This window comes from Panulirus ornatus, chromosome 49 (genome assembly GCF_036320965.1).
Source record: "Panulirus ornatus isolate Po-2019 chromosome 49, ASM3632096v1, whole genome shotgun sequence".
Lineage (NCBI taxonomy): Eukaryota > Metazoa > Arthropoda > Malacostraca > Decapoda > Palinuridae > Panulirus > Panulirus ornatus.
This window is the reverse complement of record NC_092272.1, coordinates 3,903,404-3,918,111: the sequence shown is the minus strand read 5'-3', so window position 1 is coordinate 3,918,111 and position 14,708 is coordinate 3,903,404. Positions and strand designations below refer to the sequence as shown.

The following is a 14,708-nucleotide window of genomic DNA, read 5'->3' as shown; positions in this document are numbered from 1 at the left end:
TCATATGGATCTACAATTGCAGGTCTAGGGAATGGTCAATCCACTACTTGATCACAGCAGCTAAGAAAGGAATGACTAGGATACCCAAACAGTGTTTTAACCTCTAAGTCTTCAACTGACTCATGAAAACCATCAATAAATTTTTGCAGAGTTCTATTAAAGCTTTTGCAGTTAAAATTTTGACTGCAAATGCAATGATTTGCAGCTGCTTTGAGGACAGGTAAGCATTAATAATTTCTCAACATAAAAGTATTTAAAGTCTCTCAACATACAAGTCTTTTTTACAAAAATCTTGCCTTGTTTTGAAAACTAAATATCTACATATATCAAAATGTGAATTTGGAGGGTTGGTATGGATAACTTAAAGGGATGAAGGATATCAAAGGAATAATAACTAGCTATAATGATAACAAAACATTTTTTGACGAAAACCCTTTGATTTTTTCATTGCCTTTACAATCTATTCACTAGAATGAGTGTTGAGAGCAAGAAATGTTTCACCTGAGGAAACTGATGCCATCCCGCAAGCATCTGACCCCAGATACTTTACTAACAACCCTAGCTGCATCATTTATTTTGTTAGAAATATTAATGCCAGACATAGAAACTTTATAGTTCTGGCTTGATAATAAAGTAGTATAAAAAGACCAATCGCCACTTTCACATTTAACTTGAGAATTGACACTCCTTGGGAATGCAGCTGGATATCAGTACAATGGCCAAAGGGTTAAACGGTCCCACAGCTCTTTCATCAAAAACGACACCCTCTCCTTCACTTTCCTCCTTTCACTAGTGCCATTGTATTTACTTCCCCCTCAAGTTTGTCTCATTAAGAACCAAAATGTCCAACTTCCTCGCATCAAATACAGTAACCATCTCATCCTGGTTACATCCATGCATATTCAGCAATTTCAGTTACTTTCTCCAAATTTACAAATTCTTGCTGATACTGGTCTTCCAAATAAACGTTTGTTGCCTGCAAAGTTCCATGCTGTCCATGATTCTGACATACATATCCCATACATACAAAATAAGAATTACATTCCCAACAAGGGTGGGCCACTTTGATACCTGCTCCTTTCCCTCCATGTCGAAGTTTTGGAACTCCCTACCTTCTTATGTCTTTCCCATTAACTATGACCTGTCACATTTCAAACATGTTTTTCACTTTTTCAAAAATTTGTAAATACTTTCCCTTGTCTTCTTCCATTCCAAAATTCTCTCTATTTCAATTAAGGGCTGGCCTTGAAAGCGGACTTTTGTCCATTACTGAAGTCTAAATTTGTCCGTGACTGGAGTCTAAAAAAAGAAAGAAAAACTAAAGGGAAATTATTCACACTGCTTCACTTCTTAAGAGCTGAGTTGCATCTGTGGGACCTTATACAAAGGCAAAATTTATAGTAAAAATTAGAATAATCATAAAGGATCAAAAAAGAATAATTCTTGAGACATCAACTCTGAAGTCACTGAAGATCTCAAACTATCATGTGATTTATGATCAAGGCAGGAATTCGCAGTTAAAAATAAATATATGGAAGACTTGTCATCCTGCATGCCTGTTGCCCTGTTTTCAATGAAGTATTATTCACAGCTGGAATATAAAAATAATCTGGGTAACTGAAGACCATTTATCAGTGAGCTTTGCTGGTACACAGAAGACCATTTATCAGTGAGCTTTGCTGGTACACAAAGTCCCTTCTTCATACCTGCTTTTTTCCTGTATAGAGACAATAACAAAGTATTAGCTTTTGTACTGGTTTTATCATTGTTTTTGAATTGTGTGAGCTGATAGCACATAACTTTAGGATCCTGTAAAAGGAAAATGGAAATATCATGTTTTATCTTAAAACTAAAAAACATATAATCAGCTGACTGTGGTCAAGTGCTCACACTTATGGGTCACCAAACCTTAAAGACTATATCACCAGGAGTCAGTATATCATATTGGAGTTACAAAATCAACATTTACTATATATATCCAGATCACAACGCCAAGATGCAGCTGAGCTCTGAAGACGAAGTTTAAAAGGTCTTTTTCACAATTTCAAATCATATGGGGTGATGGAGGTCAAATTAGCTAAAAATCTGAGTGAAAGGAGTAAAATTTTTCTACAACTTTTCCAATGGTTTGCGACTATCATCTGTGTCTAAACAGCAGTTACTTTATCACATCTACAAATCCAGACAAAGATAACCTTTCTTGTCAGTGGGGTTGCTACTGTATTCCTGTTTTCCTTGATATGATAATGACAATCCTTTTGACATATTCTTATTTCAATTAAAATGTAGGAAATCACTGCTTTCCTCAGATGACAATCAGGATCTAAGAGTACTCCCCTTGGATCATGACCTGTGAAAGTGTAAAGATGGCTATAGAGAAAAAGTGAAGAGAAATCTGTATGTACCATACTGCTCTTACATGGGAAAAGGTGGTACTGCTACTGACTTAATTATTTCAACAGGGCTTTTGAAAATAAAAAGGTTGCAAAATAATGAGCAAGGTTGTTACATACAGGAGGCAACTACCAAAAAAGTGATCTGAGCTCTGGTATATGATAACAACTAGGATTGTAAGATGAAAGACACTCTTACATAAAGAGGAAATGTTATGGAATATGTTTTTATGTAAAGCAAAGGGTGACAATCTAACTAAAGAGGCTACAGCTCACCAACAAACCAATCAAGACTTGTTAGCACAATAGGTAATTTACTGTTTTTTTTTAGGCATTAAACAAATTATTTCATGGCTCCTCTGAAAATACAAAAAGAATATACCCTAACTAATGCTATTATCATATGTTTCACGAACTACATTAAGCACAACAAGATCGAAACAAGTGATGTCTCCTTTCATCTCCACTCACAAGAGCAAATTCTGTAATGCAATTTCTTCTAAATTATTACTTAGGATTCAAACTGTAAGCCTAGTCCATTCTGCCTGCCTTGCCTTTGTTTCCTTTTTTATGTTTCATAAAACCTTTGGGGCCCATAGGTGTGGAAATTGATGTGAGAAGGTAAAAGGGGGAAAATATTGGCAAAAGATACATAGCAAAAGCTACCATCACCACCAATTGTTACAAATTTAGCTTAAATTGTTGGAGCATTTAAGCATCCCATGCTAAGCAGTGCATGTCAAGGTAGCACAGCACTCAATTTGCAGAGAGGGTTGGCACTGCTTGCTCTAAATAAAAGTTTTCATTGCAAAGCAGGAGTTTAACTGTATACTGAGAAAGTGGTAAAAATTACAAAGGCTTGAAAACCTATGCAGCTTGATGTTAAAGTTTACATGCTTCACTGAGGCAATTTAATAATTCTGATTTCTTCAGCATAAAAATATGAAACATTATATAATTAAAGTTAGTATATGTGATACAGAGATATACAAGATCTGATCTACTTCCAACTGCTTTGGTGCTAGTTACAGTAATATGGTGATGTAAGGTAAAGTACAGCAGGAAATGTTAATTTAATGGCAATAGTCACTGCTGGTTAATGAGTCAATATGAAAACACACAGAAGATGAAGATTGTAAGTAAATCAGGGCCTACAGCTACTTTCAGAAGAAAAAGATATATGTTAGACTGCAAGACAATACACTTACGATGGCTTTTTGGTAATGAATAAAGCTAATACAGTATAGAGATAAAACTTTCTGCAACAGATGAAAAAGGCAGGCAGAAGGAGAGAGTAAAAACACTAAACACAAAACACTGAATTACATAAAAATTTATGATACAAAAATCCTTTAAAGTTATTTAATATCAAGGTTCATCATATTTTACAAAAAAACTATAACAATGAAAAGAAGTGACTTCAAAAATCTTTGAGAAGCTTTCTAGTCAAACTGCTATCATTCTCGTAAGATTCCTGACAACCTATGAGATAGACCCTGTTCATATTACTGTATGTGTTAGTTTTTAATTATAAAATCAATATGCTAAATTAATAATGTATTATTCCTCCTATGGTCATTATCAATCACAAAAACAAGATTTAACATTATTAAAGAATCACTCAGTCATGTAGTCCAGTCTTGGGTACAGTTGCATTAACATCAGTGTTTGTCTTTTAAATTTACAATGTTGAAATTTTGGAATGCTTAGCATTACATCATACAGTACTGTATATGATAAAAGCCATGCTGTAAAATACTCAGTCTAATGTGTTATCATCTAATTAACTAATGTAAATAATTTTGTAACAGGAATGCTCTGAGTGGGTGAGTGCTAATGTATTCCAAATGACTAAAGGGTATTACTATCGCTACAAACTATCTTCATATCAATAAAGATGACATGTGTCTGTAAGCAACTAATTCCGATGCATATGCAATTTTGAAAAGCTCATTTTGTTAGTGGTGTGGATTTACGCTGAATGAAAAATATAACTGAGAATGTCATGCAATACACTCCATTAAACATCTTCACAGGTTAGTCTGCATTATCACCTACACTGACAGAAAATATATTAGTAAATAAACAAAACAATTAAAAGCAGTGAGGGAAGTGGATGCTACATAAGAAGGAATCTACATTCTAAAACAGCAGTCAGTCGGTGTTGACAGTGAGGGTCGGGCCAGGGCAGGCAACTAACAGTTGGTCAGGGAGACACAGAAAATGGCATTCAAGGGCATGGGAGGGAAGACTGTATAGGCGTCAAAGGACACAAAATGCTTTGATTTGTCAGTCTATTATGTTACATGGAAAAGGGGTAGCTGGGGTCTCAGAGCATGTGAGTGATTAAGTTAGACAAAGGGAATCCTAATATGGGCTTTTTTTTCCTGGGACAGAGTGAACATCATTCCAGTAGGACGTCCTGTTCAAGCCCATATTAGAAAGTGTTTAGTGATGCCATCCCATGACCTGCCTGTTAGGTGTTGTGGACTAGGCTTACCGGTAACGCCGCCTTCAGCATATGCGATGCCAACTTCTTTGTTAGGTTCACGTCCCAGAGTGCTAAGGAGGATTTCATTAGGCATGTCTCCATCTTCAGACACACCAAGTGGAATATTGTTGCTGGGATTAGTATTTTCTTTTGCTGGTGATGGTGGAGGGATTTTATTATTCTCCAAGGATGGGTAATCCTCTTCCAGTGGGGGATCATATATGGTTGAGTGATCCACTGACCCTGCAGACACAAAGGGTCAGAAGGTCAGACAAGGGTTAAGCCTCCAGGTTCTGCTACAAGCAAAAGATGACACAAGCCTGGGATAGATTCCATCACCGTCATGCAAGAAAAGAGTAACCCTGTGGTGAAGAAAATAATTTAAGAACCATTCTTAAGGCATCAAATAACTGTTGCATAATATTCAAATTTGCTTTGTGGTAACAAAATTCAAAGTTTACTAATGTAATCCATTCAATCATATAAAAAGAAATTACTTTAAACCTATTTCTGGAACCTGAAAACCCCATGCTGTTGTCCAGTAGCAGTTTTTGAAGTAGGCATCTTCAGCTGGTATAATGAGAGAATAAAGAAGGATTTCAAGTAAATAAAGTTTTCCAGGCATCTAATACCTCATAAGCATATTCATGCAGGGTTAGTAGGGCATGGTACACCTATGATTAATGTGTATCTTCCACCTGAAATTCCAATTCCAATTCATTAATGCTCAGTCTAACTTATGAGCAGAACATCTGAACCACATAATGCCATTTAATAATCTTCCTCATACTTTCCTCATGCTTAAAGTATGTGCAAGTAATAACCAAGAATACCTAAACATCAGAACAGTGAATCAATTAAAAATCTTGGTGTTCTTAATTTTGATCAAAATTACATTAATGAGGAGATAAAAGAGATGGCACTGTGTGGGCACTGTGCTGCATAACTGACCCTCTGTGGGGATAACTTCAGTAACAGGGGGCGGACGCGAGGAGGGAGGCTCAGGACAGACACATGGGGCACACGTCTCTACCTCAGGGGGGCTTGGAGCCTCTGTGAGTGGAGCATAACCCGAATGGCAATTAGATAAATCCCATGGTAGATGGACAATACCCTATGTCATGATGACTAGTAATACAGAAATGCATCCAGCGAGTGTTCATTTGCACCACAACTCTCGATGCTGTCAATATAAAATTTCCATCAGATGTCGATGTTTGTATGTGACGAAGCATTTTAATGGCTGTACTTAGTTCTTGTACACTGTCATAGAACTGTCTTTTAGTGGATATTTGATTACAAGCATATCAACATTCAACCCAGTTTGATAGAGCATAAAAATCGTGTATAATCTTGTCAGAATTCTCATACACCAGCGCAAATTTCATAAACATTTATTTCCTAAATGAAAATCCCATTTTGTCAAGGCTACTCAAAGTTGTTCATCACACACTTAGGGTGTTAGTTAACAAAATGTAACACAAAATGAGACTGTTTCTTAAAAGATTTCTACAAACAAGCAAGAGTTAACACCAGATGTATTGGATAATCAATGAAATCAGTATAGCAAAAAAAAAACAGTGATACAGTATTTTTCAGCAGCTATGGTTACAAGAATAGCTATGATAATCCTTAAGTCAGATAATAAGTGGTAATAAAGCAGGGTTATGCTGCTTCATAGTGAATAAAGTCTGGTAAATAAGCTAAGGTTTTGTGATGTGTGCAAACTCTGGTGCAGAGACTGGAAGATCTGAGTGTGCTGTGTGTGAAATGTGCAAATGGAAATTATTAAATACAACATACTAGTATTAATAGGAATAATGCTTACAATTATATAATGTGTAAAATAAAAAGAAAAATAAGTTCATCAGCATGGCATGAAAATGTCATGTTACATACAGCATACTTATTATAACACTATTATGTCCTGTTCATAAGAATGCAGTCTTCCTTAATAAAGAAAATCAACAATCAAGATTAATTAAGTCTAATGCAGTTTTAAGAAATCAATTTCATATTTGGTGAAATATATAACCAAAAAGTGTTTTAGAAACAAACTTATAAACAAACTTACCAGTTGTTTGTATCTGCGTAGATGGATTGTAAACCTCATTTTCAGCGCCTGTAATAAAGCGTGGCCATGCTAAGCACAGATGCAACAAGACATTATTGGCAAAGGAACATTCACTATCTATGGCCAATTATCACATACTAATAAAGTTAAATAAAACATGAGGGACTATCGCATAAGTTTAAACAATGAGTCTGATGCATGTTACAAACTATATCACATACACACAACTCTTAAGGCATAAATTGGGACAAATTTAATAATGCAATACCAGCAACTGAAGGGAACTCAAACACTGTTTGACAGTATATTCATATCTAATGAATTTTAAGAGTTTTCACTTGAAGGTAAATGATGTAATAAACCCAAGAATGTTGCTAGTACTCCATCACACATATCACCAAGTTCATTGCATCTTTAGGAGACAGTTCTATACAACAGACAACTCAAAATAACAGAGCATATTAGCATGGTAATAATAGCCCATCAGTAATTGCAATGATATGGAAGGGGGGTGGGGAGACTGAGAGGGCAAACACAGTTAATGTTTTACCAAGCAAACGGTTGGTTATTAAAGCACGTTTTGGGGAATTTACCACTGTACATGGATTCATTCTCTTGGTGGTATTCTCAAAAAAGTTAACAGAATCCCCACCATTTGCACATACTATTCTAAAAAGGAAAAAAGGAACATATATGTAACATTTTGAGAAAACATTATTAATTATCTAAACATCTAAAGACATTCACAATAACATCAAAAGCAAACACTTGTCATTTTAGTACACAAAACTGAAAGTAATTCTCATTTATTTGTCCTATTTGTTTCTCATGCCAATGAAGCAAGTACTTACTGTAAGGGCAATGATAATGATGACCCGAAACATTTTGGAAGACTGGTCCATTAAGTTGTGCACCAAGTGGGCCACAGCGTCCATGTCCCTCATACCAGGCACAGTAAGGGTCCTGTAGCCCTACGCATGCACTATTATGTAAAGAATAATGAAAAAAAAAAAGGAAAAAATCAGCAATTATCACTGCATGAGGAAAACATTTTGTAATATAAATTCTCTAACATTCCATGCACAATACAAATATTTCATGTGATTGGCTTAGCAAAAAAATATCCTGCATTATACCATTACCAGAATTACGATTTCACATGGAAAAATATATAAATCTACTGTTGAACTGTTTTGGAAAAGAAGATAAAACAAACTTAAGAAGAAACAATGACTACGGCAACTTTCATTTCTCTGGAAAATGAAAAATGTTTGTAATTTCTGTAGTCCACCCATGTGATAAGCCCCTAATGACCCTCCTAACATCCTTCAGGAAAACGAGAAAAGGGAAAACGTACCTGCAGGTGGTAGCTCTATGACAGCGGTGCAAAGGAATGGATTTTACTTCATCGTCTGTGATAATAATAAGCCTGCTTTCTCCCCCAGCATGCTGTGCAATCTGCAGGTTCATGATGGGAAGTGGGTGCTCAAATGCACGGATCTCCTCAATCACCACTGGCTCAATACTGCTGTAAGTATCAAAGAGAATAAAAAAATATTCATGTAATATCAACGGGGAAAAAATAAGTTTTGAACTTATGAAAAAATCTTTCTCAGCAAGGGTGGAACTCTTGTGAACTAAGAGAGCTATAAATATTCAAGGTGAATTGGTCCATTAGCTCCCTTTTCTGGGGTGTAATTTCCAATAAAAACTCTACCTTTAATGTAGGCTAGAGACCTTATTCACAGTACCCTTAACCTTAAACAGTGAAAACAATGTCAAGAATTACAGCCAAGAAATCTTTAGCTTCGTTGGTATAGTATATACGGCAGTAGGATTTTGAATGCTTGGAGAAAGATTACTATATACCTTGAAGGTGACATAGTAAAGATTTGAAGAGAAATGTGAATGTGTAATAGAGATTTTTAACAAAGGCATAAGTAGGCTAAGGAAAAAGCTCTAAAGAATGTGCAGAGGGGCATTTGTCTTTTACAATGAAAGAAGTGCATGAAATGTAAATCAGTCATCACTTCTGAGGTGATGATGTGGTACTCAAAATCATTACTTTCATGACCCAGTTAAACACACTGATTGAGAGTGGTGTGAAAGAAAACTGGTATCAATGCATGAAAAACTGGTCAAAATCACCTACATTTGGGGTAAAGGCTTAACACTAACAGACTACTTCCTCATACAGTAATATTCCAACATGAAGTGACAAGCTTTAAAAGCCAACAAGTATGATTCATAAATTGTAAACAAAGGGATCAAGTTTTGAGGTTATAAATGTAGTCTCAGATGTTGGTCTTCAGAGAATTACATAACTACCTCTGAAAGCATACCTGAAAAGGAAACACTAAAACCGTAGTTTAATAGATGTATCCATAAAAGCCCATCCAACATGAACCCTGTATGTCCTACCAATTCTTGAGGGATTTACAGAAGAGAATCTGACAAGATACTTACTTAATGCCTTCAGATGCTTGCGTATTGATGGCTTTGAAGATAATGCCATTATCTGTGGCTATAAAGAGCACATCAACAGTCTTGCCATCCAAAAAAGTAACTTGTGGGTCGACTACCAGCTTTGAGAAACGATATCTGGAATCGCAGAATAGCTTTGTTTACAATTATTTTCAAGCATCAGTGATGTAGTACATCACACACCTAAATTTGTATGTAGTTTTCATAATTTTCCCATAGAATAAGGGTAATGAGACAGCTAATAAGGTAAAACTGACAAGCTAAGAGTAACAAGATGTTGAAGTAAGATATAATCTTAGCGGAAGCAGAGGTAATCATCATCAGTACTTATACTCTTAAAGAATATTCAGCAAACAAGAGCAGCCAAGCAGATAACTTAATTATTAAAACATAAGACCAGTAATTCAAATTACTGCCATAAATACAGCTTAAACTGGGTTGCACATCCTTATGTGCTTATTCCTGACCCAACCTACTGCTGTCTGATAATTATAGCTTCAACTTGGATATACTCATAATGCTTACTTCAGTCCTTACTTTTCACTGTACATCCTTATTTAAATGTACCAATCAAATCATGTCTTAAATATGCTCATGCGAAATCAAAATGCTTTGCTGAATGGATATCAAATCCCTTAGTCAGATACAGTAACAGTAATTAAGATTTCCAAAATCTAAAAGAAAACCTACTCAAATGAGGCCTTCATTAGAAGAGGTCGACCAAAAAAGGCTGGAACAGCTTCATCCATCAGTGGGTGAGTCTTTGCAAAGTTAATGTTATATTCTGGAAGCGTCTGACTGTCTTCAACACAGCTTCCCGGACGGGGCTCTGGTACCTGTGTTGGTGAAAATTAATCATCAAAATTAACATTAATAGATAGAAATTAGTCTCTAACCTATTAAGTATTTAAATATGTGGAAAAGTTATAGAAGAAATTGTGCATTAAATGCAAGTTTCTTGGAAAGCTAAAAAACTTTATGGAAAAACCTATTCTCCTGTGAGAAAGTCATTGCAATCATCTCAAACAGAAGCTATTACCTTAGGCTGGCGGACTGGCAACCAATTAGAATTGAGGGATTCCTGTTCCTTGAAGGACCCTTCAAAGGTGTCCAAAATAGAGCGCATGGAGAATGCACACACAGCTGATCCTGGGATTGAGTTGGGGGGTGTTGTGAATACTGCATATATGATCTTGTGACTCTGACCCCCATAAACTCCGGAGATGACATCTGTTGTTGACTCTGATACAATGTTGAAAATTTGCTATTAGTACATAGTATAAAACTTGTGACTACAGACTATCTATAAAAAACAATGTATTTCTTAAACAAAATAATTTCATGAGGCTGTATTTATTTTTTGATGTTGAAGGCTCCAGTCATGGATAAAAGTCCACATCAAGGCTGGGCCATAATTGAAATATGGAGAGAATTATGATAAGGAAAAACAAACGACAAGGGAAAGTATTTACGAATTTTTGAGAAAGTGTAATATGTCTTTTGAAATGTGCCAGGTTATAGTTACTGGGAAAGACATGAGAAAGTTGAGAGTTCCAAAGCTTTGATGTGTGGGGAAAGAAGCAGGTAACAAAACTGCCCAACCTTAAGTTGCTGATGGCCAAACAATAATCATATGATGTAGCAGATTGCTGAGTATTGTATGGTCTAGTTAGTGGTGTGGGCAAACAAGCAGCCAGCTCTTGGGAGCTAAAACCAAAGTAATACCTATAAAATATGGAAAGTGAACCAACACTGCAGCATAGGGCAAGTGATCAAGTTTGGAAGTTAGCCTGGGACAGTTTATAAGGCAGACTGCTTTTGACCCAACTCTGTCAAGTAAGGATGAAGAGCTTGAACCACCCTAAATGTGAGAGCAGCACTCTATACAAGAACTAATCAATCCCTTGTATAAACGGAGCAATTGTTCAGAAGAGAAGAAGTTTTGACATCTATCAGAATACCCAGTTTCTAGGAAGCAAACTTAGCTATTCCTGTAATATGGGGTTTCTAAGAAAGAGTGGAGTATTACCAGGTATGTTCACCAAGTCGAGGTTGAATTACAGAACCATCAAAGGAGAAACGAGAGTTGTGAGGAATTTTCGATAGAGAGATGGGTAAAAAGTGTGTTTTGGAGGCATAAAACTGCACCAGATTTTGTCTACCCAAGTGAGATATCCTGCCCAAGTCTGAGATTATTGAGGAGGCTGTGTCAAGATGAGCTGCAGATTGAGTGATAGAAGAGGGTAGAAGTAAAAGTATAGATAATTTCATTAAAAAATATCAACAATTCTATAACATTTAATATTTTACTGTGGAGGTATCCTGAAGGGGTTACTCAATTAACGCTGATTTAAATGGCTAGGTCAAGGGGTGGTCTTGCCATTTGAACTTAAGGGCAAAACTAACAGCCAGTACATAACAACTTACGGATTTCATCGAAGTAAAAGGGATAGTCCCCTGGGACGGAACAATTAAGTCTACTCTTAAGAAAAGAAGTCCATGAGAACTTAAAACGTTGCTGTCCACTTCCTCTGTCTCCTTTACAAACTCGAGCCACTCTAGAATACACACGCTTTCCACAGTTCATGTACTCGACTGCAGTCTCCCGGAAGAAAAAGAAGACAAAGTCCCCATATTCAAAGGAGTGCACAAAATCTGGAGCTGATGAGAGAGAAAAGGGTATCATTATTGAGTACTATGCAGAATTCTTTGATAATATAAAAAACCCTACTGTACAGATGATATACACAAGGCTGAATTAATTTTCTTTTATCATTAAATTTATTTCATATGCAGAATTGGAAATCCGGTATTTCAAATTTTAAAAACCTATCTAAAAATACTTAAGGCTTAAACTGACTTGAATATTGTAGCCTAAAAAATCTGAATTTCCCCTCAAAGTTATAAGTAATAACTTTGTCATTATCATTTACCATTCAATTGCTTGTAGTCATTAGGATCTGTTTTAAGGGGCTGTCTAAAGATGAGGGGAATTGTCCCTTGGAAGTCAGCCACCGTCCCAGAGTAAAGTTCACCATCTGGAAGAAGCAAAACAATATTAAGTATAATAATGTATCTACGTGCCCGTTTTCTTTATCTAAAGTGTCATACTCAAAACCCTCTCTAGCCAATTGATGAAGATGGTCTAATAACATTCCAAAGCCACAGTCCAAGGAAGCAAAATCTATGAAAAATGCAGGTCTGTTTTCAGTATCCAGTCAATTTAGAAATAAGCAAGGACCTAAACTGAATATGTAATCGTATATTATCTACACTGAGAAGGACCAGACCTTTTCTTGCCTCAAAAGAGGGCACCACTTACCCACGTAGACGAAGGTAGAATTGTGTCTGGGATCATAAGGACACTGGCCTGCGCCATTGCTCTCCGTGAAATTGAAGCTGCCGTCAACCTGTAAAGTCAAGGCAAAAATTAAGAAAATCAAATCATATCTGTCGATGATCAATGAATGAAATGGGTACAACATCTATCAGAGTTTAAAATGTACTCGTTATACACACAACGGAGATTTTAATCAATTTAATCTACTTTCTAGGAAAGGCTAAACAACACTACAGATTCTATACCTACGCAAGTAGTTTAAAACATACAATTTTAGTTACGTCTTTACCCACATAACAATGAGGCAAAATTCTGTAAGTCACTGTATTTTATGTACTCATTGTTAAATCCTTAAATACCTACATGAAAACGTTTTAATAATCTATGAATTACAGCAAACACAGTGCAAGAAATGCAACATAATATTCAGTTTAAAGGTACAATTACGTACATTGTTTCATGACACATTGGCCAGTCCAAAAATATATTCAGCTCGCAAACAAATAGTAACAATGGCGTACAGGCTAATGGAAGAAAGTACTTTATTTCTAAAAGTTGATGAGGCCTGGCTGCCTTTACATCACCCTTAACACAAACATCTGATAATTCTTTAATCGAACCCTTTTCTAAGTATCGGAATCATTACACGCTAATAACCAGAGGAGTGTGTAAAACTGTCGTCAATTGTACAGAGGAATATGACGAAAGCAGACGGGGTCATTCACATGAATGGGGATGCGGTGGTAAGAAACATGGCTAGCCTACTGGGGGTATTGTAGCCTCTACCACTTTTCCATCCCATTTTTCAATTAGTGGATCCAGCCCTTTTGTTGTTGGGGCGAGAAGCCCTTCACTCGATAAGCTCCAATTTATTGCTGGTCCCTCATCTGGATCTGAGAGCCCAAGGTCAGCTACCCTTGGTGATATTCATTTGTCCGTACACCTTACTCATCGCATCTGCTGAGGTACGAGTTTACTACAGCTGTTGTGGATTGTCGTTCCTTTCATCCCTTGACTACGTGTTTGATATTGTTGATAAACCTGTGCGAGGTGGGTGGTTATGCTAATGAGGCTCATAAGCCGGTACCATCTAAGGGCCGTCCGTAGACCTTGGCTCAAATGCCACGCTGATGACTTTTAAACATCGTCTGAGCTAAAGAAAGTGCACGAACATAATGCAGATTTATATGGGTCTGCATCATGTTTTTTTTCATGCACTTTCCTTGGAGCAAACTACGTATATATATATATATATATATATATATATATATATATATATATATATATATATATATATATATATATATGCGTATGAATGCGCACTTCCATGGAACAGCCAGGCTCGAACCCGGGAGCTTATGCGTAGTGGCCGGGGGCGATACTGACTACAGAGTAGTCGTAGCGCTCCCGCTTCCCACGCACAAGGACCCGGGTTCGAGCCTGGCTGTTGGAAGTTTCAACACACACACACACACACACACATATATATATATATATATATATATAAAGATGGAACAACCAATTTCCTAAAGCCATTCCTCACTGTCCATGCCAAACTGGCGCGGTGGGTGAGGAGGTTGGTGGCACCGGAGGAGGGTGGTGAATGGTGCCAAGACCTCCCCCTCCCCCCCGGGGATGGACAAAAGTGCTAAGGCTCCTTGGACATCCTCTTCCACGACCCACTTTGTCAAGCCTTTGTCTTCCCTGAAGACGGCCATCTCCGTTCTCAGCACCGCTGTCTCTAGTGACGGCAAACCAAAACTACAGGAGGGACGGACAAACACGCCGAAGGAAGACGTATTAGCTCGTGTTCGTCCTGATGGATCATGACTAGGTCATCTGCTGGAGGACAGGAAATGGGAAAGACAGAACAGAAGACCTGATGGTCTATGACGAGGTTATTTGCTGGAGGACAGGACATGGGAA

The 14,708-nt window shown here is 36.9% G+C and overlaps 1 protein-coding gene across 7 annotated transcripts in view; it reads right to left on the bottom strand.

The window, feature by feature from the left end:
- The window catches only part of LOC139764324 (semaphorin-1A-like), a 466,398-nt gene that overhangs the window by 2,430 nt on the left and 449,260 nt on the right, over positions 1–14,708 (bottom strand). Inside the window, exons 7-17 of one of the 7 annotated variants that reach the window (XM_071690825.1) lie at positions 12,765–12,852; positions 12,376–12,480; positions 11,870–12,103; positions 10,482–10,684; positions 10,133–10,278; positions 9,425–9,559; positions 8,316–8,486; positions 7,810–7,940; positions 6,959–7,006; positions 5,836–5,937; positions 4,894–5,127 (exon numbers count right to left, since the gene is read on the bottom strand). In XM_071690825.1, the coding sequence (XP_071546926.1) occupies positions 4,894–5,127; positions 5,836–5,937; positions 6,959–7,006; positions 7,810–7,940; positions 8,316–8,486; positions 9,425–9,559; positions 10,133–10,278; positions 10,482–10,684; positions 11,870–12,103; positions 12,376–12,480; positions 12,765–12,852 (1,597 nt within the window). The remainder of the gene's footprint in view (positions 1–4,893; positions 5,128–5,835; positions 5,938–6,958; positions 7,007–7,809; positions 7,941–8,315; positions 8,487–9,424; positions 9,560–10,132; positions 10,279–10,481; positions 10,685–11,869; positions 12,104–12,375; positions 12,481–12,764; positions 12,853–14,708) is intronic. The other 6 variants (XM_071690826.1, XM_071690828.1, XM_071690827.1 and 3 more) reach the window with 6 other exon arrangements.